At 32.7% G+C, this 25,717-nt stretch overlaps 1 protein-coding gene across 3 annotated transcripts in view; it reads left to right on the plus strand.

The window, feature by feature from the left end:
* Positions 1-25,717, plus strand: part of LOC136983253 (protein muscleblind-like) — a 136,504-nt gene that overhangs the window by 68,072 nt on the left and 42,715 nt on the right. For all 3 annotated transcript variants that reach the window (XM_067279957.1, XM_067279956.1, XM_067279959.1), the window contains exon 3: positions 18,972-19,133. In XM_067279957.1, the coding sequence (XP_067136058.1) occupies positions 18,972-19,133 (162 nt within the window). The remainder of the gene's footprint in view (positions 1-18,971; positions 19,134-25,717) is intronic.

A 25,717-nucleotide genomic window follows, 5' to 3' on the forward strand; every position in this document is an offset into this window, starting at 1 on the left:
GGAAGAATGACGATTTAAATTATCTTAATGCTTTTTAAAGATTTTTTTTCGAATATGTATTTTAAACGTGGAAGAAATGCTTAGAGCGTCATCCATGTTTGCTATGTGACAGAAGGAACAAAGATGCTGTTAGTTCTATATTGGGCTGATGTAAATGTAGTTTCGAGAGAGGAGAAGAGCACGTCTCGACAGCTGATTGACAATATCAAAGGTACTGTCACATAGCAGAACAGTAGTGGTGCAGACAATAGAATTGTGATAAACGATGTTATGAAACAGGGATCATTTGTTTAGCGTCAACAGCTACCATCTGCATGCAGCAAAGCCATCTAGTATCATGTCATTTTATTCTCAACACAGACGACGTTTGTTCCTGATATTTCTTTCTTTTATGTCCTGTTCTTTAAAAATTTCAATAAGTCGAAAGCAGCCAACGAAATCTAACTAGACACGGAGTTATGGCCGGAGCACGCCTAAGAACGAGAAGTGTCTCAGACAAGAGAAAAGAAATTGGAAAAAATATCCAGAGATTCTTTTTTCCATTTAATACTGTCGCTTCCAAAGATCACAACTATTTTAATTTTTTTTCATAACCAGAATCTTTCCTGCTCACAAGTTTTCCATTTCTTGAATCCGTCTTCGATTTTGTCTCATCGTAGATTGGAAACGAACCTGTGTTTTATTATTAGTTTAATTAATTCTGTTAGATTTATATTGTTTACTGACTGACTCTAGATATCTTCAGCACTTTCGACCCATTGAAACTTTCATAGAGACTACAAGAGTAAGAAAGATTGTTAGCGATCTCATTGACACCACTAGAATAATTCATTGAGAAATTGTGGATTGGGACAGCACTTAGACGAGGGAACAGGCACATGCCGCAAATAGGAAACTGCTTGATACAAAACAGATGATAGGGAAGGAATTTTAGAAGACGAGAACATTCTCCAGAAGTGTTTGAAACAATCCATTAATTTTAAAACTATTCTTGTTCTGCAATATACATTAAACTGTTAACACCAATCGGAGAATAATTGAACTTTCATATTTCTATTTTTAACTACTTAATACTTTATTTTAAATTCTTCCGTTGAAAATAACAGTTAACAATTCAAAATTTAGATGATATTTATTAATAGGAACTAATCGTTTATTTTAATTATTATTTAAGGAAACGTTAGTAGGCTAAAAATGGGACGTCTTTTTTAGCTAGACTTCTTACATGTCTCTTATTTAATTATGATTCCGAGCCTTTAAAAGATGTCTTCGCCACCCAAAAATATCTACTTCCTTCTCTCGAATTCCAGTGTTTTTTTTATAGTGACACCTTTCACGGATGTTGAAAAAGAGAGACGTAAGAAATAGGCTATACTTCCATTTATAATCAATAAAAATAAAACCGAAATTTAGTGTAAAGAACAGAAAGAAGAGGAAGAAAATAATCAAATTTTCGGCAAAATCAAAATTGAAGTATCCAGAACATATGAGTTATTTCATATCATTTTTTGGTTATCATCTGTGTGTTGGTGGTATATTTCTTTTCTTGTTCCAACCTGTCTTCGAGACTTTGCTTTTTCCATATGAGTTTTGAGAACATGTTAGTGTTTGACTATCGATCGATGGAGGCGACACTAGACCCGACAGATTGTTATTGAAGTGTTTGAAGTTTGTTTTCTTCAACGGCAGACAAATAGCCTTCGGGTGATGGTCCACGATAGCATTATGGAGGAACGATCCCTTTGCAATTTTCTGCTTAAAAATAGGGCCATTTATCAAGTCTTTGCTCTTTTAATGAACGATATCAAAACTTCTTCGCTTCTGTCGAGTTTGTTGAATGTACGGTATATTTTTTCCTCCATATTCCTAATTAAGAAAGTATCTTTTTTTCAGTAAGGAATAATATTATTATTTATTTTATGCTTTAAAGATATGTTTATCTTTAAAGATTCTCCAGCTCTAAAAATAGCATGAAGTTTATCGGTTACAGATGCGTAGTTGTATACTTTATGGTTGTTTGGTTGTGCATGATATTCAAGATTCATTATTTCTCTATATAGTTTGTATCAGCTCTTTATGTTGAAATTTTTCTTTTCTAATTTCATAAAGCGTCATCAAATTTTCGTCCTTGACTGAAAAATTCCTAATTTACTGGCGTTTTGTGTTGGGAATTCGTCGCGCTTTCACACATCAAACAGTACTTTCATTTCGGAAAGATTAAAAATCCGTCAGCTACTTTTTTTAACAAGCCGCACTCGAGAAAAAAAGCTGCAATTTTAACGAACAATTTACCAAATAGGATAAGTAAGAAGGCAGAAGATGGCGGAATATGAATGTTATTATCCACACAATTTCATCTAGCAATAGAAGAAGGGGATATTAGAGGAGAAGCATAGATACGCTAAAGGAGCGATTTGATTTCAGGTCGGCGTAACCGCCAGGACCGATAAGCACTACCCCTAGCTCCAAATGGCTTTTCCCCCTCTTCCTCCAGACATCCGGTGACAGCTAGTAAATCTTGTCGTAAAATGCGTTTATTTTCATGTTCAATTCCTACCATCACCTCGACCACGTGATCCCCATCCCAATGTCTTGTTACGACAATACTTGTGCAGGAATAATATACTCCTGTCGTGATGTGTTTAAACAGTTTCAACACTACTTTGTCGCATCACCTTCCGACCTCCTCATCTCGGCAGCTGCTCTCCTATCGAGAAAGAGCCAGCTTGATTCGATTCACGTAGCACCATCTACTTTCGGTTCTGGAGATGAAAAGTCGGCGATGGAATTCTGGGTACGTTTTAAGTTTGTAAAATAAGCTTTTGTACCTTCCTGTTTGAACCGTCTGAAATGCCAATATTGGATGAAAAATTCCTCTGCGAGAATTGTTCATCTCTCCACCTTTATTCGTATTAGGTATTCATACGGCTGCGTTAATGAGAGCGAAGAGATGCAGAAATGTGACCTAAAAAACTAGAATTGTAACGGAAAATTCTATTTTATACATGCCAATGATAGTTACATCTGAGAAACGGGACACGAACGGCGCGAATACAAGAAGGATATTGAAATATATCATCCAAGCATTCCTATCAAATATTGAAATATATTTCTAATGTAGTATCGTCTATAGGAAAATATATCGAGTCTAACGTACTTGTTATCTATATTTCACAACCGGTAAGAACGGAGCAGCATCTAGAAACATTCCTTACGATCTTCGGCAAGATTAAATTATGACGATTATTAAACATCCCAATTTCGACCTATTCTGTAAAGCGTCTGCATTATTCAAAGCTGCTACTTGTAATGTTTTCAAATAAAACAATTCTTCAAACATTTAATTACGTGTTCTGCCAAATCTGAATATTTCGCATTGCCACTTCGAAGTGGGCCAGTTTTATTTCCAAAACGACTAGCCATTGATTCTAATAAATAACGTGGAAACCCCCCCTTCTGTCTGTTCAGAGTTGAACTTTATAAGGTCAGGTGGTGATCTTCTCCTCCGCAGCTGCGCTACCTTTATTTGCATAATCACATCAGATACGAGCACAAAGTTTACTTATCTATAAAATGAGCATCTCCTAGGAGCCGATTCGATTCGAAAAGGAGCAACACTTACCCGAAATCGAACTCGGAAATCTTACTTTCCGCATGAATCACCACTATATGATTTAACCCCTCTAACTGAGAAAGAAAATAATAGGTTTGAAATATTATTATTGTTATTATTATGGTTGAGAGGCTACCGAGATATATATATATTTTTTTTTCCTGTAGGAAGGCTAATAAAGCTCGTCGGGTGCCTAATGTGGGAAACTAATGCATTTTAAACGTTAACCTTATTTTTTTTTATCTTCTCAATCAGGTAATTATCTCGATCCCCGAGTTAAATAAGATATTTCGGTAACGCCTATTATGTTTCTCGATCGAAATCAAAAGCGAAGAATTTGTTAGAAGTCGAACTCATTTATAAATTGAGGATCCCTTTGGGCGGAGCCATTCTTGAATTAATGGAATTAAATAACCACACGGGCTAAAAAGAAAAAAAACGAGAAATTCTTTGTCTTGTAACTATTTTATATTCCGTGGTAGTTTAAGATAATATAAAAGGACAAGGAAATTATCCCACGATAGATAAGATAATCTTACTTTCGATCTTCATTGTGTTTCCTAGAATAAAATCGGTCTCTCTTAAGAAATATTGATTTTAACAACTGTTCGTGTTTTCGTTGATTAAAAGAACTAATCAAAGAAATAAAAACCCGGTTGAAAATGATACAATGGGGTTTTCTAAATATCGTACGTAGCTAATTTGCTTCTTATCTGTTGTTGTTCGTTTCTGTTCTATGTCAAAAGACATCATTTTCTTTCGCCCAATGACACTGAAATGGCTTCAATAAATCTTCTTATCCGGATTTTTGCGAAAAACATCTGTTTTATAAAGCAAAGGAAATTCTTAGGTGATCTCGCGAGAAATGTCGGAAAAGGCGCTTAAAGTAGTCGAACGTTTCTTTAAGTATATCTGCTTTACATTAGCAGTAAAAGATTTTGATCTCAATTTTGAGCGACACATCTTCCAGTAACATCTTTCTGCATCTATGGGACCTTCTTCCTGTTATCTCCATGTTGAAGAGTATCTTAAATTCTTATCTTCCATGTCGAATCTATTCCTTATTTCGCAGATATAAAAGTCTTTACAGTTCCAAATCTTCTAAGGTATTGTTGTGCAAATTGATACGGGTTCGAACTAGTAAAAAAGTATTCTTTTTCATCATTTTTTTTCCTATTTTTTAACATTATTATTATTACTATTATTATTTTAATTTTATTGCGCTTATAGTTAAATTGAATTAATATTTTGCGAAAATATGGAAATTACGTAATGCCAAAGAATATATAAAATCTATTTTCTTAAAATAATTTCTTACTGCCGCATTGAATTTGTGATTCCTCGTAAATATTTATCATTCATACATCAATTCTTCTTTTGACGTTTTTATTGTTTACTTCGTTCTTATTCCTGACCAATGTTCTATTTCTTACCACTCCTGATAATTCCAATCAAAACATAAAATCTGCTATCCAATACCCATTTTAAAAATTAAATTAAAATAGTTTTCAATTTTTAAAAAATTATTTTCACTAATTCTCCGTACATTTTTATTAAAATTCGCCATCCTTCTGGTATTTTTTCTCTTCGTTGTTTGGCCTTTTCTAGAAGTTATTCTCATCCATTACGCGCGAAATCTCTTCAATTATTCTTTCAACTGTTCATCCATCAGCATTACCTACAAAAATAGATAAACGGCATTATGAATTTTGACCGAATTTAACCTTCGCTCTAGAAAAATGTAAGATGACAACTTGGACATTCCGCGCCGTGCATAATGTCCAGAAACTGATGGAGCGGATTAAAAGCCTCATCTTCACCTTTGATCTTCTCACGGATCTTAATGAAGACGGAAGGCAGTGAATATTGCTAATTAATCATTCAAAAGAACGTCGTTGTTCTGGTCCAGCTCCGCTTAACCGGACGACAGGCGTCTTCCGATCCAGCAACATTGTTCTCTTGTCTGACATGATTGATTGCGAAGCTTCCGCCTACATTGTTGACTTTAACTTGATATTTGTTGGGTAATTTCCATTGGAGTCTTCTCCAACATCTCATCGATTATCGTGACTCTCTCCTTTTCCAAAAAATGATTTACAAAAATTCTTATTTTGTTAACTCCCTTTGATGATGGCTCACTAAACTGTCCGCTTTTCTTTGCAAACGATCCCGAATAGGCAACAAGAGGCCGAGTTAACATACATCTTTCGCTTCTTTTTTGTGAATTGTTTATTCTTTTGCTTTTTTAATCTCTTTTTATAGAAGCTTTTCCGAAACGAAGAATCGGAATGAGAATATTGAATTATAATTGACCATTTTATATTTAGTTTCTTAATTTATTATGCACGTAATAGACACAAATTTAATTAATTCAAATTAAGAAGAACAGTTTAATTGTAGATATTAAAGAAAAAGCGAAATTCTCAAACTTCATAATGCTGACAATAGTTTACGTTTAGTTTGTTTATGTAGGTTAACTAGCGAAAGAACTCTTAAGGATTTAAGACACATAAGTTTAAATTGAAACATTTTCCTGTGCTTCGTCTTAATGGAACTGGCCGACCAATAATTTTAACATGTAACACGCGACAGAACTCTCGCTTTCGTAAATATATATCGAATTTTGTTGTTGAGATAAACACACAAACTGTTTGTAGTACATAAAAAGATTTTTCTTCTTTTATGATGTATTTTTTCCTCTCTCAAACATCGCATAATCATATCGCGACCAGTGCATTGTTTGTTGAAATTAGTCTAACGTGTTTGTCTCTCTCTCCTCTTACGATCATTTTGTCCGCTGGATTATCGAGAGTTAATGTTTAATATCAGATCATCATTCAACCAATACGTTTATTTTGACGACAGAAGGAGAAACACGCTTGTATCCCGCTCGATTTTCCTTTTTTAAACTGATTTACTCGACTACAGGAATTAATCTTGTAGTTTTTCTTTATATAAAATGGGTAAAAATATTTTCACATTTGGCCCAACAATGAAAACTTACTCAAATAGACACTTAAAAGTAATGTTCGGATGTTTTTGTCTTGATTTTGGTTTGGTCTTTTTGGAGCCAAGTCCTCCGGAGTTAATATACAAAATTGACAATCAATGAAGCGACAAATGTAACGTCCTTCCTCTTTTGTTATTTTCTTTTTTTTTTTGGAAGAAAAAAATCTTTGAAATCGTTTCAGTCATTACATAAATGACTTGACTTTTATGACCTTTCCAACTCTAAATTGCTATCATATAACATACCTTGTCTTCTCGTATAATATGTCTTTTCGATCCTTGTAGGTCGGACGGGTGATATAGGCTAATGCCGGGTTTTGGGCGGAGTAAGAAAAATTGCTGCCACTTACAATTGTCAGGAAACGATAGTACCGCCCTAGCATAACCTAGTGCCCGGTAATAGAAGAGGATATTCTGCCTTCTGGCATTGTAAGCGGGACATATTCTCCTCTTTGGAACAGAAGTAGGACTTCACTACTCGCTGGTAACAGGGATATTCGAGTTTTCTAGTATCGGAATCACGGCTCTGACTGACAATAGCAATAGAAATTACAATTGCTTTATGATAACAGAAAAAGAATATGCCCTATTTTCTGGAAACCAGAGGTAAATACTTTGTTACGACGAATAAAGAATTCTCTTTCTAACAATTCGCTCTGTTACTAAGCAGATTTTATATTATTACACTTTTCTAGTAGAGGAAACGTCAAGTTTATATGAAGAAATTCCTCTCGGTGAATGGCCAAATACGTTTTCACTTACGGCATAAATGCAAAATAGATTTTATTTTTATCCGATGAACAAAATAAGAAACAATATTCAATTTTGAATCTACTAATATTTAAATGTTTTTCCGAATTGAAAATAGTTTAACAATGATTCAATTTAGTTAATCTTTGTTACTATGGAAGCATGGCATATTTAATTACGTAGAGATTTTTGTTAAACGAGTCTCTCGATTCATTTAAGGTGGTTAAACTAATTAGATTTTATGTTAATTAACTACTTTAGTTTCTCGGGAAACTTTGTTTTTCCGGCGCTTAGAATCTCGAAGAAAAGAAATCTTACACGAGTTTAAATTAAAGAAAGGATCGTAAAGTTTTTCGAAATTTTCATCTGAAACATTTCTATATTTAAATTATTCTCCTTCGAAAGATAATTTAAATAATTCGAATTTTATTATCGAGTAAGAAGCTTAATTTTAGCTGTTTTATAATATCGTAATTATTTATTTACTCGTCGATTTCTTCCTCTTCTGAATGGAAATTATTTAAAAATCAGTTTATAAATAATGTAAATAAATTAACCAATTTTGCTAAAATATCATTACATTTCAATGCTGCTAAAACTGCGAAGAAATCTCAATTATTGTATTTCTTTAGCGATTAAAGGAAGAAAATGCTGTATTAATGAAACGACTTTCTTGATTTTAAATAAAGAAACCATTCAAATTATTTTTAAAACTATTTTCTAAATGAAGAAGCGAGTTAAGATTTTCGTTACAGAGATAAATAACGTACATAAAAAAAAGCGCATTTTGCACGGGAAATTATTTAGAATGTACTTAGCCAAATAATTGAAAATAGCTTTGGTTTTTCTATTGGTTGGTGGGAGTCTCGCTCTTCTTTCGTTCCAAAAATAACATCAAAGAACGAAGACTAATTTTGGGCGGAGAAGGAAACTTTCCCATCATCCGTGGACGATGCTAATCAAAGTAGAACGTATCGGAGAGAAAGTGACGAAAAGTCGAAAGAAGAGAGGACCAAGAGAGAAATGTGGACAACGAGAAGGCCAAACGGCTTTTCATCACACGTCCAAACTACGAAGAATTGCTTAATTTACAACACGTAATGAAAATCTAACGGTTCTATCTTTAGGCATTTCGAGTGCATTCCTGGTTATTTCCGTACAGATTTATGCTAGGAGAGTAGGAGCTGTGTAAATAAATATATCATCCTCAGACGTCACTAGTTACGTGACGAGCGTTGACATTAATAGGTTCGAACTACATCCGAGCTTTTCCTTTTTTATTTTGGATCGGTAGATGAGAATAGTTAGTGAGTCATTCTCATTAGCAATTTTCTTCGGCCTTATGCCTATTCTTGCCGGCAGATAAGAAATGATGATGTCAAGTCTGGCTAACGCTGTTTTTATTACAATTGTATAGTGGCAGTTACGCGGAACGAGTAAGATTACGTTGGCATGTAACTGTTTCGCATTCTCCGAGTGTTCTGGCCTCACCTAGAAGACTGAAGTTGTCAGACGCTGTCGGGTCAGCGAACCTGACATTGCAACCGAGTAAATCCTCCTCCGTCGTGTTTATGTAAGGGGAGAGTAACGGAATGACTCCCTTTTTTCTACTTTTTACTTTATATCCTTTCTATGTTAATGAATGTTTTTGTTATTAGCGATTTAGTGCGTATTAAACGTGTTAATAATTCAGGAAGGGTGTGGTTTGTAGCGACGAATTTTCTATTTTACTGTTTATTACTTTGCCCTTTTAACGTGCTCTAAAAAAAATTCTGTTTGTTTTACTAATGCCATTATAGTTAGAAAGCGAGAATTCTTTTTACATTCGACATTTATCTGAATAAAAAGTGCTCCGCACCATCTTTAAAAGTATTAAACCTTTACTTTTTCTGGCTTACTCTCAAAACGTTTGTTGTTCGAATGATATAGAATCCTTTGTTTGGATTTGGAGAAGGGATAATTCTGTTAAGATCAATTATTTAAAAAAATACTTGATATTTTCACTAAGCTTTACCTTACTTGTAATTTCTATAATTCTATTTATATAGGCTCGATTTAATTGATTATTCAAATATTAAAGGATAACAGCCCGAAGCATTGCTCCCAAGGCTATTTTGATAGGTAAAATCGTAATAAAATGATAAATTTAATAAATTGATACATGAAATTTTTTAGATTAATGAATAAAATCTGGGCAAAAAGTCATTCTATAACTTTTTTTTTTCATTTCCTAGAAATTTTTAATTTGTTGGTTGATTGTTTAAATTTACAAACTGATTAATTTTTCTGCCTGTAATTCATTTCGAACCGGTTTCTAGAGAAAAGAGTCGATCCTGAAGTGCAATCCGAAATATCGATCCATAAATAACAATAGAAGAGTCCCTTAAAGAAATAAGAAATTCGATATTAATTTTCTTAAGATTCTGATTCGTATAATCTAGAAAAAATTATATGGAACAAAATAAGAGTATATAATAATATATTCGGGTCTATTTTTATTTGAAATCAGAATTTATAAATTTCTACTGGAAGTAGCAAAGAAGAGCATTGAAACTTCTAATTTTATTTTAATATCGCCGCCAGTGCTCGTTAGAGATCGTTAGTTGGTTGTTATAAAAATATTGAAAAATATTGTCGATGTAGTGTCATGTTTCGGCAACAATAGCGTAGTATTGTAGATGGTATCTGTTTTAGTAAGGACAACTGTTGCGGGACCCAGGCGGTGTCCGTGGCATCATTTAGATGGAAGGGGCCGCTTTATTGATGTGTGTCGCCCACCATCCATCTTCGTGGCAGGCATAGAAGTCAATGGCTGCAGTCCACCCTTCACCACTACCTCATCTAACAAGGGGAATAATCAGCACCTAAAATCGATCGAGTCATAACATCTGACTCCACTGCAAACAAAATGTTATCACCGCCTCTACCCATTGGGGGTCTCTTCTCCCTCTTTTATTCTCCATCTTACGTCTTTCTCTTTTAATCCTAATCTTTTAAAGTGTTTTGAAATAGTTTTGCTTGAATGATTACGCCCGATTTAATTCTTTTAATTACGCCTACAAGCTAGAGTTATATTTATATGATAACTTTTTATGATTGTTTTTCTTATAACGCTTTAAATTTTTTTTTCATTCTGAACTTCTTGTTAAACTAGATCTATGTTTATATTTTATTGTTGCGATAATTCTTTTCTATTATTATTCCTTATATTCTTACCTTTCTTTTCTGTATATTATTTTACGAGCAAAAAACAAAAATAATAATAAATAAAGGCGAAACAGCGAGCATAATAGGAGAAAAAATGGGAGTATAGGGAATAGGGAGCGAGCCCGAGTAATAATAAAACAGAAAAAATAGAGGAAAGGGAAAACCGTATCCTCTTCCATTCTTTACCTTATCTCATTTCTTTCCCAATAGCACCAATGAAACTTTGGGTTTGCTTTTCAAACCGGGTGAGAACATCACTTCAGTTTATTTCCGACAAACTCGGCATAAAGTCACACGTAATTTGTCATAAATTATTAGTTACAGATACACTAACATTAAAATAGCAAGTAACTAATATAATTTCCGTATTAATTGCATTCAGATTTGCATATTTGCCAATGGCTGTTGTAAAGCAGTTAAATTCCATTTCCATTGCTACTATGGGTACAACTACTATTTACTATCAAGACCATCATTCCCTTAATAGGTTTCGCTTTCTGTTGGCCAGACCAGCGGGCGGCACAGTTAAGTGGCACCTAATGGACTCTGGTCAATCGTAATGAAAGAAGGGAAGCTTGGCAAACATCGCTTCCTGCTAGGACACTTCTTTGTCGTTTGTGGCGGACTTGGGATAAAGATAGCAAATTAATGTGCCAGAAACATAAGTGTCTCGTAATTCGATTTAAGGTATTAATTGTCTCCATGGAAATGTTATGGTTAAAACCCGCTCGACGAAAGATATAGACACGCTCTCCTTCCTGTTTAGATATCTTTAGGAAGTAAACAAAAGAAAAAAATCCATCCTTCTGACAGAGAGATGCTATTTCTCTCTTCTTGGAACGGATGCTGCAGCGATTCTAGACCGGACGACATCTTTCTATTTCGTGAAGAATTGAATTCTATAAATAATTAATAGTCGAGTTATACCAATTAACATGGTCGAATCGTAGAGCTTTTGACTTGTAAATGTCTTTCCTTTTTTATTAGACAATTGGAGAAGTAAAGCTGATTTCCTTTCTCTCTAGATGATATCTTTCTGTCGTGTCCAAAATGACAGATTTGAGGACAATGAGACGGAAGATGGGACAATTGACTTTTATCTGATAGAAGGGTCGGATGGAGGATAAGAACCAATTGTGCTGCACAGAAAAGCTCCAGTGACGATAAGATGGCGGCGGTAATGTCACGTACACAGTCCCTCTCGCGAATTAATCAGACATTATCTTGTCTGATTTGTGTCTTGCTGACTCCTTAGTGGAAAGAAGAAAGAGATATCCATCCTGTTAGAGACACGGAAGAGGAAATTATAGAGGGTACGGCAGAGGTTGCTTCTTTATAAAAATGCAAACCGATCTTACAATATAAAGGACACGTAATTTGACAGACTATCGAATAATTTATTGTCAAGATTCCACTTGCCATATTGTTCGCGTGTCAGAGACAGTCCGTTTCTGGTTTATCTTCAGGCAATACGAGCACTTCTATCATGTCTCAGCCTGCTGCTAGGATAGGTCTGGGACTGTGCATCCGTTGTGCAGTTTGCATTTACATTCGTTGTGTGTGGATATAATGGATTTCTCTTCACAGCATTTTTCACCTATCTGATGCTTCACCGAGCTTTTGTTCTTCGCCATATTCCTATATTTTCCTTTTCCATATTACTATTCACATTTCTGATCTCCGTATTACTTCTTTTTTCCATTTTCACTTCCAAGTTTTCTTTATAGCTCTCCATCCAATTGGAAAATCGCAAGCCAAGCGAAAACTTTATAAGAATATTAATTCCCTTATTAATGACGAGATGGTCAACTTTTCGCTAACACAACTAATAAAACGCTTTTATTAGATTGCTAACTTCATCACCGTATCATCAATTTTCACATATCCGTCGGCCACTTCACCAAACGCTTTTATTAGACGAAAATTCGAACTTGAGTCAAATTACAAGATCAGCTCCTCGGAAAAGGTTGAAGTGCAGCAAAGATAGACAAGTACAACCGCAGCCAAGCGAGACCCAGTTTCCAACAATCAATTATTCGCTCTAACGCTCCTGGTTTACTCCGATGTGTTGGCCGTGAAGTGAAAATTAATGGTGGAGTGCCGAAGACTCCGATCACAGAATTTTTCCCGCTTTTCTGTCGTCTTACTTGCTCTTCTCCATCTTTCTCCAAACAGTTGTCAACTGTCGAAATTTTGTGTGCTTTTCGCTTTTACAGCATCCTTTTCGATTTATAACCCGGTATTTTAGGTCGACGGGGGAGACTCTTCCATTTTTAGTTTCGTTTGCCACTATTTATTTTCTAAGTACACAATTTATTGAATTCCACTTCCCGTTTGGATTACGTATCGAAAATTTCCTCTAGAAAAAAGCATTTCAAATCACACGCACAGCCTAACTCTTTTCTTTTCGTTCGCTTCCTCTCTTTAATATTTTTAATTAATCTAGGCCCATTTTAAAATCCTCTCGACTTTCACAGCACCGATTTTTACTGAAAGGATCTGCGTTATGGAATATCTCGAAGAGTTCTTAACGCCGTTCCCAAAAGGCCGCATCGTTTCCTAGAACTTATATAAAAACAAGTGTATCTCCATCCCAAACTGCATCTAAGTTTAAAAGGCGCAAAAAAAAGGACAAAAAAATAAATGGAGCGTAGATAAGAACGGTCAAACTGCTTTAACGGTTAAGTAAAGCCAGAAGAGATGTGATAGTCAGGAACGTGGCTGAGAGTTTTACCATCGAACCTCGTCACCAACCAGATTGAGTTATTCCACATGGAAAAGAAAGTATCCAAATGGAGTAAAAGTTCAAGTAAATAGGAATTCCGAATATTGTGTTTATTTTGAAAGGACCTTTCACTTATTTTTAACTTTGTTTAATTTAAATCTGTACAAGTTTCGTAAGTCACGCTTGCCTAGTAGTTCTGGGATGCGGCCTTCATTCCAATATTTAAGTCATTTCGAGCGAATATTCGCGGAAATGCCGGGCCGAAGAGTTACATAGTTTCAGACTTATTTTTTCCTGCCTTATTTATTATTACTTTTTTAAAAACATAAGCTAGGGTGATTACCGCGAAGCGCTCTTGTTTACGTTACGTTTATAGAAGTATCAGCGTTTAAATTTATTTATTTTTTTTTGTTCGACGCATTCTTTCCATTCGAATGTTTTCCCTGTACTAAAATTTAATTAATTTTCCACGTTTTATTTCGCTAAACGGCCGAATTTTTCGTGTTTTTGCCAATAAAATTTCGTGGCGCGCGCGATATTCCCGCGACACCGAGAAGGCCCCTTGTAATCAAAGGGCCTTGCGGAGGAAATAAAAAAAATAAATAAATTCCAATATGATGTAGAGACGAAGAAAATCTCATCGGCAGCTGTAAAAACCCGGTGTTGGGCAGTCCTCCAGGGAACAGTCGCTAACACATTTTTCACTCCCGTCCGTCAGGGGTAGAGGAGAGGCGACAGCGTGGTCAAGCACGTGACGGTCGCCATGACGACGGCACCGAGAACGTCCAGACGGCGCCTGGGGCTAGACGGGCGGGTGAGACTGCATGGCTTCACTCGATATTAGCCGATGGTGTCAACTCCACCTGTATGTCTACCTGATAGGCGTTCCGGGTTGCGAATGTCTACATTCCTGACGGAGAAGGCCACTTGCCGCTAACTGACTTAATTCCAACTGTTCATTTTCGGGTAGACAATCCACGGGTTGATTAGCCGTGATGTAACTTATCGGGGGGACACGCCGGTACCACGCTAGCGGTACCGCCATCTGGAGGCGGAATTACTAACTTCTGTGTGGAAGGAGGTCACGAATACGATTGCAGAATGGTCGGTAAAATTGGCGAAAATACGGAGAATGGAGTATAAATGCCATTAAGGAAAGCATTTGCTTGTGTATGAGGAAATACAAGAGGAATCGGAATATTAGAAAAGCAACAAAGAGAGAGATGATAATGCTTTGAATTATAGCTCGGCGGTGTCTTCGCGCCGGTGAAAAAGGTTGTTACTACATCAGCTATAAATTATCATCATCGATGACGTTAGAGAAAGAAAAGCGAGCAGGAAAAAAGAAAAATAAAAGAAAAAAAGTTTTGGCAAAGTTTTAAAATTTCCTAAGTTATATCTACTGCATGTTGTGGATGTGTAGACACAGTATAAGTTGATTCGCTGCTTCTTTTTTATGGCGGTTATAAACTTCTTTTTCGTCCCCCACCGTCGATAAATAAGTAAATTCTCCTTCCACCTGACCGTAGATAGAGACGGATTGCCTCAAAGGAGATGAAAATTCGACGATTTAATACCGACGTCACGTTTCGTGATCTCTGGCGACAGAATAACTGCGCTTCTCCCCTTAACGTTATTTATCTGTAAGTATTTTTTAAAGCGATTTAGCGATATGACCAAAAACTAACTCCGAAAATTGCCATGGAAAGCCGTCTTAGTTTACTTTAGAAATGCTGCAAGACCTACTTACACTTTCGTCTTATTACTCAGTTTTCTAAAGGTCTTATCTAAATTTACTACAATGGTTTAATTGAAGGTATACAAGACCCTTTATGTGAGCATTTCCACACAAAGAAATCTATCATTTTATGTATTTTGCTGCTTCTTTTCGGCCGGATAATCTCCATTTTAAACGGTTCCTTCGCAAGTATGGCTTTAACTTCTTTTTTTACAAATTGGTCCTCTATTATTTTCCATATATGAACGATTTATCATTTTTCAACCTTTCAAAAATTTCTCTGCTGCTGAAAATTTTTTACTTTCCTAAATAGAAATATTTAAATCTTTGTATATTTAAGAAGATAAAGAGGAAGGAGCGAGGAAAAAAATTAAGAAGCCGCACTTTGATCGAATATGCAAAGGTTTGAAACAAAAGCTTATTATTATCGGGTTTTGAATTTTTTAAATGCTTCTCATCGCTGAATAATAATACGCAGGAGTTCATTTTGAATTTTTAATGGAATTTTGAAAGCTGCTCTCTTATCTTACCAACCTCCTACTTCATTTAAATTAATTTGTAAAGAACTTTTAAAAAAAGAACACTTCAAAAATAAATAAAAATTAATTCTAGAAAGGGAAAGATTGAAGGAAATTACGACAAATAGTCAGCGTTTAAATACCAAAAATTTACTTCGGCATATTAATTTCAGCCAGTGCTTCATTATTAAACAATTTCGGCAAGTCAGGTTGCTTCCGGCTCCACCTTTCGCTACTGCACTTTCAAGCATATTGCATTCACACGAAACTTTGCAATTCTTATACCATAAAATGCCGTGTTTGGATGATAATAGTCGCATTTGACCGCCTAGTTTTAACTAAATTCAACGTATTAAAGTTGATTAAAGATTTCTTTTTAATTTAGAAGAATTGTATTTTTGAGAAAATCTAATTAATTAAAAGCGGTAGTTATTTTGGTTAATCGAATTAATTCGTTTGTGTAGATTTAATGTTATATATTAAACATTTATTATATAAAATGTTCTGTTTTATTGAATGTACTGTACCGCTGTTATTTTATTCTCCATTGATTCAATAAATTTATAAATTTTCATTTATTACATATATTTAATAAATATATAGACTGTAAAATCTTGTAATGCTTTATGCTAGTAAGACGGATAATCAATTTAATTGTATTATTTTATTAATTTATATTTAAATACGGAACGAAAAACTTTTCCATGTTTTATAAAATAATAAACACGCACAAGCTATTTATTTAATTATCGGTAGGAATGACGGCTGTTTTTTTTTTTATTAAAGAAAAACCACGGTAAAATACTTGTCCAATAGAAATTTTGAAGTCAAAATGTCGATGATTAAAATGGTGATAATCGATTTTCTTCTTTCGCTTTTACTTAATTGGACATCTGGCAATTTTTATATCGATTTGCTGATCAAGCCATATTTTTGTTGACCCGCGTAATTTGTAATACTTTTCCTCTTTCGTGTCTATGAGCGATACAAAACTTTGAACTTCCGCGATTTATCCAGATGTTAGAGCGTTTACGACTTTTGCGACATCTGTTCTTCCATGTCTTGTTCGTTTGTCAACAGGAAATGACGTCTGTTCTACTCTGCGAAAGAACCAAAGAGGAATAAGAAAAAAATGAAGCAAAAAGAAACTTTCGCACGGAAGAAGGGAGAAGTTAAATTTACTAAATAACAAGTGTTGTTTTCCCCTCGAGGATATTAAAAGACGTGTCGGTTCCCGACCTTATTCGCTAAGTTGCCGTTTTTTTTTGTTGTTTTTCTTTTTTTACGGAACCTATTAAGAGAATCCTAAAAAACGAGAAGCTTTAAATAAGGTTTAAAGAAGCGTTTTTTAAAATATATTTTCGGTGAAAATCTATTCCTAAGCCTGGAAACTATCTTCTTAAAGTGGTCCTGGCTCCATTCTAGACTCTGGGGATGGCAAAGCAATGCTTAAACATCGTAGAAAGAAAGAGCCAACATCCCAGTCATTCTCGCCCGAATAAAGAAGCTAAAGCAATTTGATATTTCCGCTAGAGGAAAAATTGCCAAAGAAGATTGTGTTCGCTTGGCCTAGGGATTTTCTTGCAATTAACAAAATAATTTTGCCATCATTCTATTCCTCCGGAAGTAAGTTTGAATCATCGGCAAAGGAAAAGAGTTTTCGCCACATCAGCTAGTTCCTCTGCAACCCCTAGGGGAGAAAGACTTCTCTAAAATCAATAGAAGGTCTGGCTCGGAGAATGTAAGGGTGACTGGCTTGAATGTAAAGTGCTACTTTACTCGCTCTGACCAAAATATACGGATCTGAAAGTCATCACCGTAAATTGAGAAAATGACTTTTTCCTTTTTTTTTCTGTAGATAGCTGATTGCACACTTTGTCCTCTGGGGACTTTCATTGTCGGTATGTAAGATAATGGAAATTTCCATGTCTCCTGTGAATATTTTTAAACAGAATTAGTCAACTTATGTTTCTTTTTTTGATAAGATTTCTTCCTCTTCCTCCCCCTTTACTTCTTAATTATTCAATTACTTTTACTCTTTGAAAAGAAAAGAATCGAACCGCCCAACAGCCTAATTTGCATTCTTAACATAAACATTTCAATTTGTAAAAAAAAGAAAAAGAAAAAAAAACATTTGATTATCTGCAACGTCCTGGTGTATGTCTGTACGTTTATTTAATTAACTCCGCGGCTACAATTCAGATTTAGTTCGAAATTTAAACGTGCCTACATAACCATTACACCAATGTATTATTTTTTTTTTTTTAAATTATATTTTAGAAGAATCTTACAGAAACCCAAGCCGTGTAACTTTGTTTGGAACATTGTATTAACTAACGGTTGTTACCGTAAAATTTTACGAGGGGGGGAAATAATTAACTTGCTACAATATAAAGTTTCAAATCGTAATGTGTCCAAAACTATAAGGAAAAGAAGAAATTGCCGTTTCATCTTTAAAGAGAAGTGAAAGTTGAGACTAAAATAAAATAGTAAATCTGGAAAATCGGTACAAAATCAGATTACGTTCATTCGAGAGTAAGTGCAGGAAAACGTTGTCGATCACCTGACCCATGTAGATGACGTCAGTGTTGCCGCAGCAACATGTTCGATCACGTGAACCCACTTGATGTTTTAGTTTAATGCATCTTCTCCCCCGAGAAAGAAAAAGAGATATTATTATTATTATATTTTGTTTTTTTTTTTCCGGGGAGTAAAGAGTAATGCGATCGTATAGTGAGTGGAAGGGTTTTGAAAACGTTTAAAAATCTATCGTTTTCTCCTTGATTTATCGTCCTTCTCTTCACAATAGGGGTGTTCTTTTTCATAGCTTTTCACCGCAAGGGGCTGCGTTGAGTGATCAATCTTGTTTTCTCTGGCAACTTGAAGTTAATTACATCAGCGAATAATGATAGAGTTATTCGTGAAGTAAGAAGACTGAAGAAAAAGAAAAATTAAATATATTACGCGGTTGGATTGGAATAAATTAACTATTAAGGAGAGAATAATGAGTGGAATCGAATTTCTGAGAAGTGATCACGTGACGAGATGGAAGGAAGATGGATCGGTTCCTTTTATACACACTTTCAGATTTCTGCTCCATGAGCTAAATTTATTCTTTGACGAAGTTCGGTTAATTGCTGCAAAAGATTCTTCCTTTTTTCTTATATTGATAAACTTTCTGGGAAGAGATCTAACAAAGTTTTTCTTTTCTTTTTTTTTTTCCACTTTTCTGCACGTAGCCAAATGTTTTAAATAGTATAATCGCAACAGATTATATAATCTTCCTTTTAAAATATCCAATTTTTTTTCTCTATAGGAATTTAAAAACACGCAGCAAATTTTTAAATATAAAACTATTTTTAAAACTTGATTAAAAAATGATTTAAATTGATTTTTATCTTTCTTTTTTAGGGTCGTTGCAATAGGGAGAAACCACCTTGTAAATACTTCCACCCGCCTCAACACTTGAAGGACCAGTTACTGGCCAATGGTAGAACCCATCTGGCCCTGAAGAATGCTCTGATGCAACAGTTGCCGTTGCAAACCGTGTTGCCTGGCCAGCTCCCAGCAGTGGTAAGTAGAATTTAAAAAAAAAAAATAATAATTAAAAAAAAAAAATGTAAACATGTTTAGCACCGAGCAATGTTTGAAAAGTATCGAGTTTGTCTCGAAAGTAATTACCATTTAAACAAACAAAAGAATGGGGTTAAAAAAATAAGTGATAAATGACGATCGGTAAAGCAAGAACACGAGTAAAAATAACATTTTTCACAAATCCTTAAACATTTTTATTTTTATTTTTATTTTTTTGCTTCATATCCTGTTCGTCTCATTAACTTTAACGATTGAGAATATTTAAGAAGGAAGAGAAGAGGACAATTTAGTAGGAATAGATCCAATAACGAATTACTCCGGTGTGGACTGTCACTCCAGTTGGTTTATTTCATTAGGCAGCATCTTTAATTCTGTGACGCTACATGAAAAATTTATGAAGTTCATTAATCAAACACAGCTACGTACGACAGGGCTCAAACTTACCACTTAGCATCCTTAATGTGAGACATTGTGAGGCCCTTAACGCCTAAAGGGTAATCATGTTGATTGAAAACTTATTTAAACCATTACCCTTCTGGATAAATAAAATTAAATTATTATTCATTTCTGTCATTAGAAGCCATTTTGATAAATGACCATCCAAGATTAATACAGCAATATTAATACAGTTAGCGTTTCAACACGGATGTCACCGGCAGGGGGGAACGGATTACGTATTTAGTAAAACACATAAACTCGATGCAAGTTTTATAAAAGTTTTATTCTCGTATTTATGACTAAACTTCTAACACTTTTTTCCCCCTGTTTATAAGAAATTTCAAACATTCATAACTATGAAAGAATTTTAAAGCTTCATATTATCGTATTAAGGAATTTCAATCTTAAAATTCTGTTTTAGAATATAAAAGGAGGCTTCATATTTTCTTTTTAAAACGGGAAGAAATTTAAAACTCTGTAAAATACACTTAAAAAAAAAAAAAAATTTCTGATATCTTTTCACCTTCAGTACCAAAAAAATTGAAGCTTCCTTTTAAGAAAATGTTCCTCGCTTTACCTTTAACATTAAAATTCGATTTTCTCTTCACCATTAAAGAAACCAGTCACATTTTGCTTCTCTTTTCCTAAATTTCAAAATTTAAAACCGGAAAAACTCAGAAAGTTCTTTCGAAATCTCAATTTTCCTAAAGTCAAAAATCTATTACGTTAAGTAATATAATAGATTTTAACGTCTAACTCGTAATGAGCAATAACGAAGCTAGATAATTATTTACTTTTCCTTGCATTAAGGTAAGCACATAAAATTCGCATTTCGATTTGTTCCTTAAAGTCGACTTCACCTCGGGGCACACTCTCCATGCAAGAAAGCCATGCAGGTGCGGGTGACACTAATTACAATTAATGTCGGGAGGAAAAGACAAAGTTTGTCGCCATAACGTCTATTGGCTTGTGTCTGGTGATGTCCAGGCATCTACATCACTTCTTCCATTAGCCAATAAGACAGGGCAGACTAACTACTAGTGAGTCAGTATATCCTTTAAATGTGTCATCCAATTATCTGCTTGAGAGAACTAGCTTATATATATTTATTTTTTCAACTAATTTTAATTATCTCCGAGTTAAATTAAATATTATTCTTCATATTTATTTTATTTATTATTATTATTTTTTTTTATTTAATTAAAATTCTGGACGCTTTGTGAAAATCTTTAAGCGGGAGAGAATACGATGAATATTTTCAGGGATGAAGGCCGAGATTTAGATAAGATACGAGGTAGGAGTTTTCGGATCGATTGAATTAATTGGAGCTTATCGACATCAATAGTCATTCGCATCTATATAAAGCCCAAGGAAGTATTCCATCATGGATTTTTCTAAAGTGAAAAATCTTTAAATGAATATCATTATAAAATATTTCATAACGTTATTCAGTTGCAAATAAATGTATTTTAAACTTTTATATATATATATTATGACAACTTATAAATAGAAGAGAAGTAATACTTTAACTCCATTTTCAAAAATTTGCTTGGTTTTAATCATAAGAAATTAATTAGATTTGTTAATATAACAATAGAAAGAAATCTGGAAATTTTTGATATTAATGCAAGGTTTAGAATATATAAATTTAAATAAGATTGTATATTTATTATTACTCTTAATAGGTTGTTTTTCATAGTTAAAATAAGTTATTTAGAATGCTGAAAATTTGACTTATAAGCACTGATGTAGTCGTAAACTCAGCAGAAGGTCGACTACAAAGTCGTATAAATAGAGAACATACTATTCTTATGCGATAGTGTAAACCCTCCACTATAGCCTTGCATATAAGTTGACATATTAACAAATAATATAGGTTACATATTCGTTATATCGCACCTCAACAGAATAAACTACTTTGGAACGTATTAAGCATAAGTTCTTGAACAAATTCAAATAACAGTGTACAAATGAATAAATTCATTTATCAAATGAGTTAATTAGAACAATTTATAATCAAAAAAGATACTGTATTAGTGAAGTATGAAAGTAAAATAATTTTTGATAAACAATGTATATAGACTATCTTTGTTGAATTTGGATATAGTTTTTATAAGACAGTAAATATGGAAACATTTACTGTCCTTTTTATAGGAAAGCATGCGATGTAAAGAAAATAATAATTTATTTAACGTATAATTAGGACACTTTACAAAAATAGGTTGTAAAGATTTAACAAATCGACAAATCTGATTGTCAACAATATTATAGTAAATTGTTTAATTATAAATAAACAAACATGATCAAGCATGATTGAGTTTTTGGGCCATGCTTCATAATCAAACTGTGATTGATCTCTTCTTTTGTGCTGTGAAGAAAGAAAGAATTGCTAATCAGAATTACAAAGAATACATGGCATGTAAAATCCAAATGACACGTACTCTTTGTCTCAGATGATAATTTATTATCCATATCCAATGGTGTCATTCAAAAATTATCTCTGTATTAGAAAAAAATAAAGAAAAGATAGATCATCTCGAGTAGCATTAGATCGTATCTTAACTCAACACAATAGCTTAATTTATAAAGATTAAAAGAAAAAAACTCGATCATTTAAATAAGCACATTAAAATTCTATGGTGTAAATTTGATTCCGAAGCAGATAAATTTGTTTATTTATTCAACAAATTTTGGGTAAAATTAAGTATTAAAGTTATAGCCTAGACATTAGCGATAGCTTATTTCAATTTTTATAAGTACTTCAGTAATATTCATCATTCTTAAGTTCCATTTAAAAAATCTATTTCATCGAATCAACTGGATGATACCGTTTGATATTGATGGAAGATTGGGTAATGACATAATGTTTATCATTTTTGAACGACCAGAATCTATCAATTTTTCTTCACTTGTTACTGAAGTACATATATGACAAATACGAAATTAAAACATTGATATTGGAGGATGTTGTTAATCGCAATAACAGAGGATTACCTAAGAAAAGAGCTTCAAAGATCATCGTTCACTTAAATGAGTTCTGTCAAGATCACTTTAATCAAACATAAGCTACATCATTTAAGAGAAAATATAAATTACTTCAACAATAAGCGTAAAAATCCTAACATTTGTAAAGGGCAATCCCCTTAAAGAACATTTTAGTCTTTCGAAATGGAAAAATGGGCAAAACATGAATCTTGACAGTTCGCATTCGTTTGAAGAGAGTATGAAGCCTGAATTGTGATGAAATTTCTCGGAAATTACAGTTTGTTTTACGTAATCCGAAATAGATAAATTAAATAATAGCTAAGAAGTAAAATAAGACAGTTAGCGGAAATTCTATGTAGTAACTTTGGAGTTGAGCTAGAATCATATTTTTCATTTGAGTTAGAATCATGTATTAATAATTACTGATACAGAAATATCCAAAAGATAAGCTTCATCGAAAAGAAGGGACGACAATTTCTTTCGTGGTGGAAATCGAAGCGAATTTTGGTAAAACTTTAAAATTTGAAGTAAATTGGAAAGTGAAAGAAAATCTCTCTCTTCATTTTCTTTTCAATCTAATTTCTCCTAAAAGTTTTAGACAATCGAATTTCAAAGATAAGATCTGAGATCGAAATAATTAAAAGTTGCTGATACATCATAGAAATAGCTAAATATCACAAAAAGTTATCTTTGCAATAGTTATAAAAACTTAGAATCATTCTATAAATTATATTTAATCTCATAAAAATAGTCTGATAAAAAATAGAAATAGGCTTATTATATATATTTTATAACATGTACTTTTTATATAATTATCAAAAAATACAAAATATTAATATATTTGTAGCTCAACTATTCATTAATGTGCTGTCGTGTAGAATTAACACATCAATTAAGCTCTGACATCTACTATTATATGACCTTTTTTTTGTAGAATATTAGATATAAATATACTGTAAATTAATCATGATTATGTAAGATTTTATAAATCTTTAATATATAAAATTCTTAATAAATCATTTTTATTTTGTGCTTAGATTTTTAAAACCTAAGATTATATAAACGAGCTATTTAAAGCATGATAGATGATTCAACTTCAGAATCATAAACATGTAAACCTCGATTAACTCAAAGGTTTTTCTATTGTATTTTTATTGATTTAAAATAGATCGCATCATTATCCGTATTACATTTCAATAAACAATTTATTAAAAAGATTGATAGCAATTTAAAATTTAATGAATATAATGTGAAATTACAAGAGCGAGTGCTATTGAAAGTACTGTACATACTGTATTTATATATAGGCGCAATATATCTTTTCGTATATGTAAGCAATAGTTACGTAATGCTTAAAATATACTTCTACTTTATAACGATTTCAGTTAAAATTACGAATGAAATAAAACAAAGAAAAATTATAATGATTGTAGTAATGACAGTTTCAGGAAATTTTCTATTATAAAAATAGATTTAAGTTCTATTAGGTTAAAATATTTTATATTATTATTATTTAAATGACATATATTTACATGCAAAAACATAGAAAAAGTCATTCATAAACTTCAAATTAATATACTAATGATAGGAAAGAGAAAAATTATTGCCTAATTAGATTTTTACATCAGTGCTCCAATTCTAAAATAGAAAAAATTCTTTTATAAATCACCAGAAAATTATTTTTAACAAACGTTACTATCAATTCGAGTATTAAGCATGATCCCGCCTTTATCTTTGAGAAGATAGTTAAAAAAGCTAAATATATTTATACAAAATTAACTTACAATAGAAAATTGTAATATAATTAATGATGAAATTAAATAATCAAATAGAGTGTATTTGAAATGTAAAATCAATAATAAAAAATATTAAGAAAGATAAATTGGTACAATTATTTGTAGGATACGCCCTTCTTATTAAAGTTTATGATAAGATGTGATAAATCCCTGTTATGGCTATTGATTACACGTTGAAGACATTCACGTAGATTTAATTCAAATTAGCTATTAGGAAACAAATATAGAATTATTCAACTTTGGATCAGGATTCTCCAATTTTGATATTAAATTTTTTTTAAAATTTTTTTCGTGAACTAAAACATCTTGCGTATTTTATTTAAACAATCTGAAAACTTACGATACGAAATTAAATTTTATAGGCCTACACGTTTCCAACATAAATTGCAATATCGCCATTTCTTCGGTAATATCGTCTTGTTATCACAGAAAATATATTTAAAAGCTTTCTGTAAATTCTACATTCATAATAAAGAAGAACGACATAATATTTACTTAGAGTAAAAAGTCTGCCTTCTAAATATGTATATATTTTTATATAAAACTCGAAAATGGATAGAAAAATGCTAGCAATTCTCTACTAAACTCAACCAAAATCTCATATTCACCATCGTTAAGATGTCTTAAACTATGATAAAGCGAACCATTTCAATATAATTGTTTGAAGTTAGACTTAAGTTATAAGAATCATTACAAATAAATATCATAATATATAAGAAAAACAAGATTTTCTACGAATTTTATAGACGAATACATCCCAAAAGTTGATTACTCCGACTGAGAATTGAAAAATTAATTACTCAAAATATTAAGTTTCATTAATGAAACGTATCAATTATAATTTCAATTTAGAAATTGATAAAAATAACGTAAACATTAATGAAATGAGTCGAGAAAATTCAAATTTGATAACAGATATGATAAATATGTGGCACTTTGTAATTTGCCAAAATCACGACATCCCTGAATCTAGATAGAAATGGATTTTTTAAAAAAAGGTATCGATTCTACGATATTTCGTCTATTTAAAACACAATAATAGATAAATCTGTGCTTCATGGCCTTAAATTTTGAAACTTATTAATGCGCTTTGCATGTAAGCTATACATTATAAATGTGTCTTATAGTCAAAGCTACAGAAGTTTTAGAATTCTTTGTAAGACTTTATATATAAAAATGCCTTAAAAATCTATTAAAATTCACATGGGAATTACTATTTTTTCAGTAAAACAATAGAATTAATTTAGGAAATATTAATAATGAGAACATAAATATACATGAAGTTGGTGCAAGTGCAAGAAAACAATTAAAAATAGCTATTTAATTGTTTATTTCATATAATGA

The sequence above is a fragment of the Centruroides vittatus genome, unplaced genomic scaffold (assembly GCF_030686945.1).
Source record: "Centruroides vittatus isolate TY-2023 unplaced genomic scaffold, ASM3068694v2 contig_879, whole genome shotgun sequence".
NCBI lineage: Eukaryota > Metazoa > Arthropoda > Arachnida > Scorpiones > Buthidae > Centruroides > Centruroides vittatus.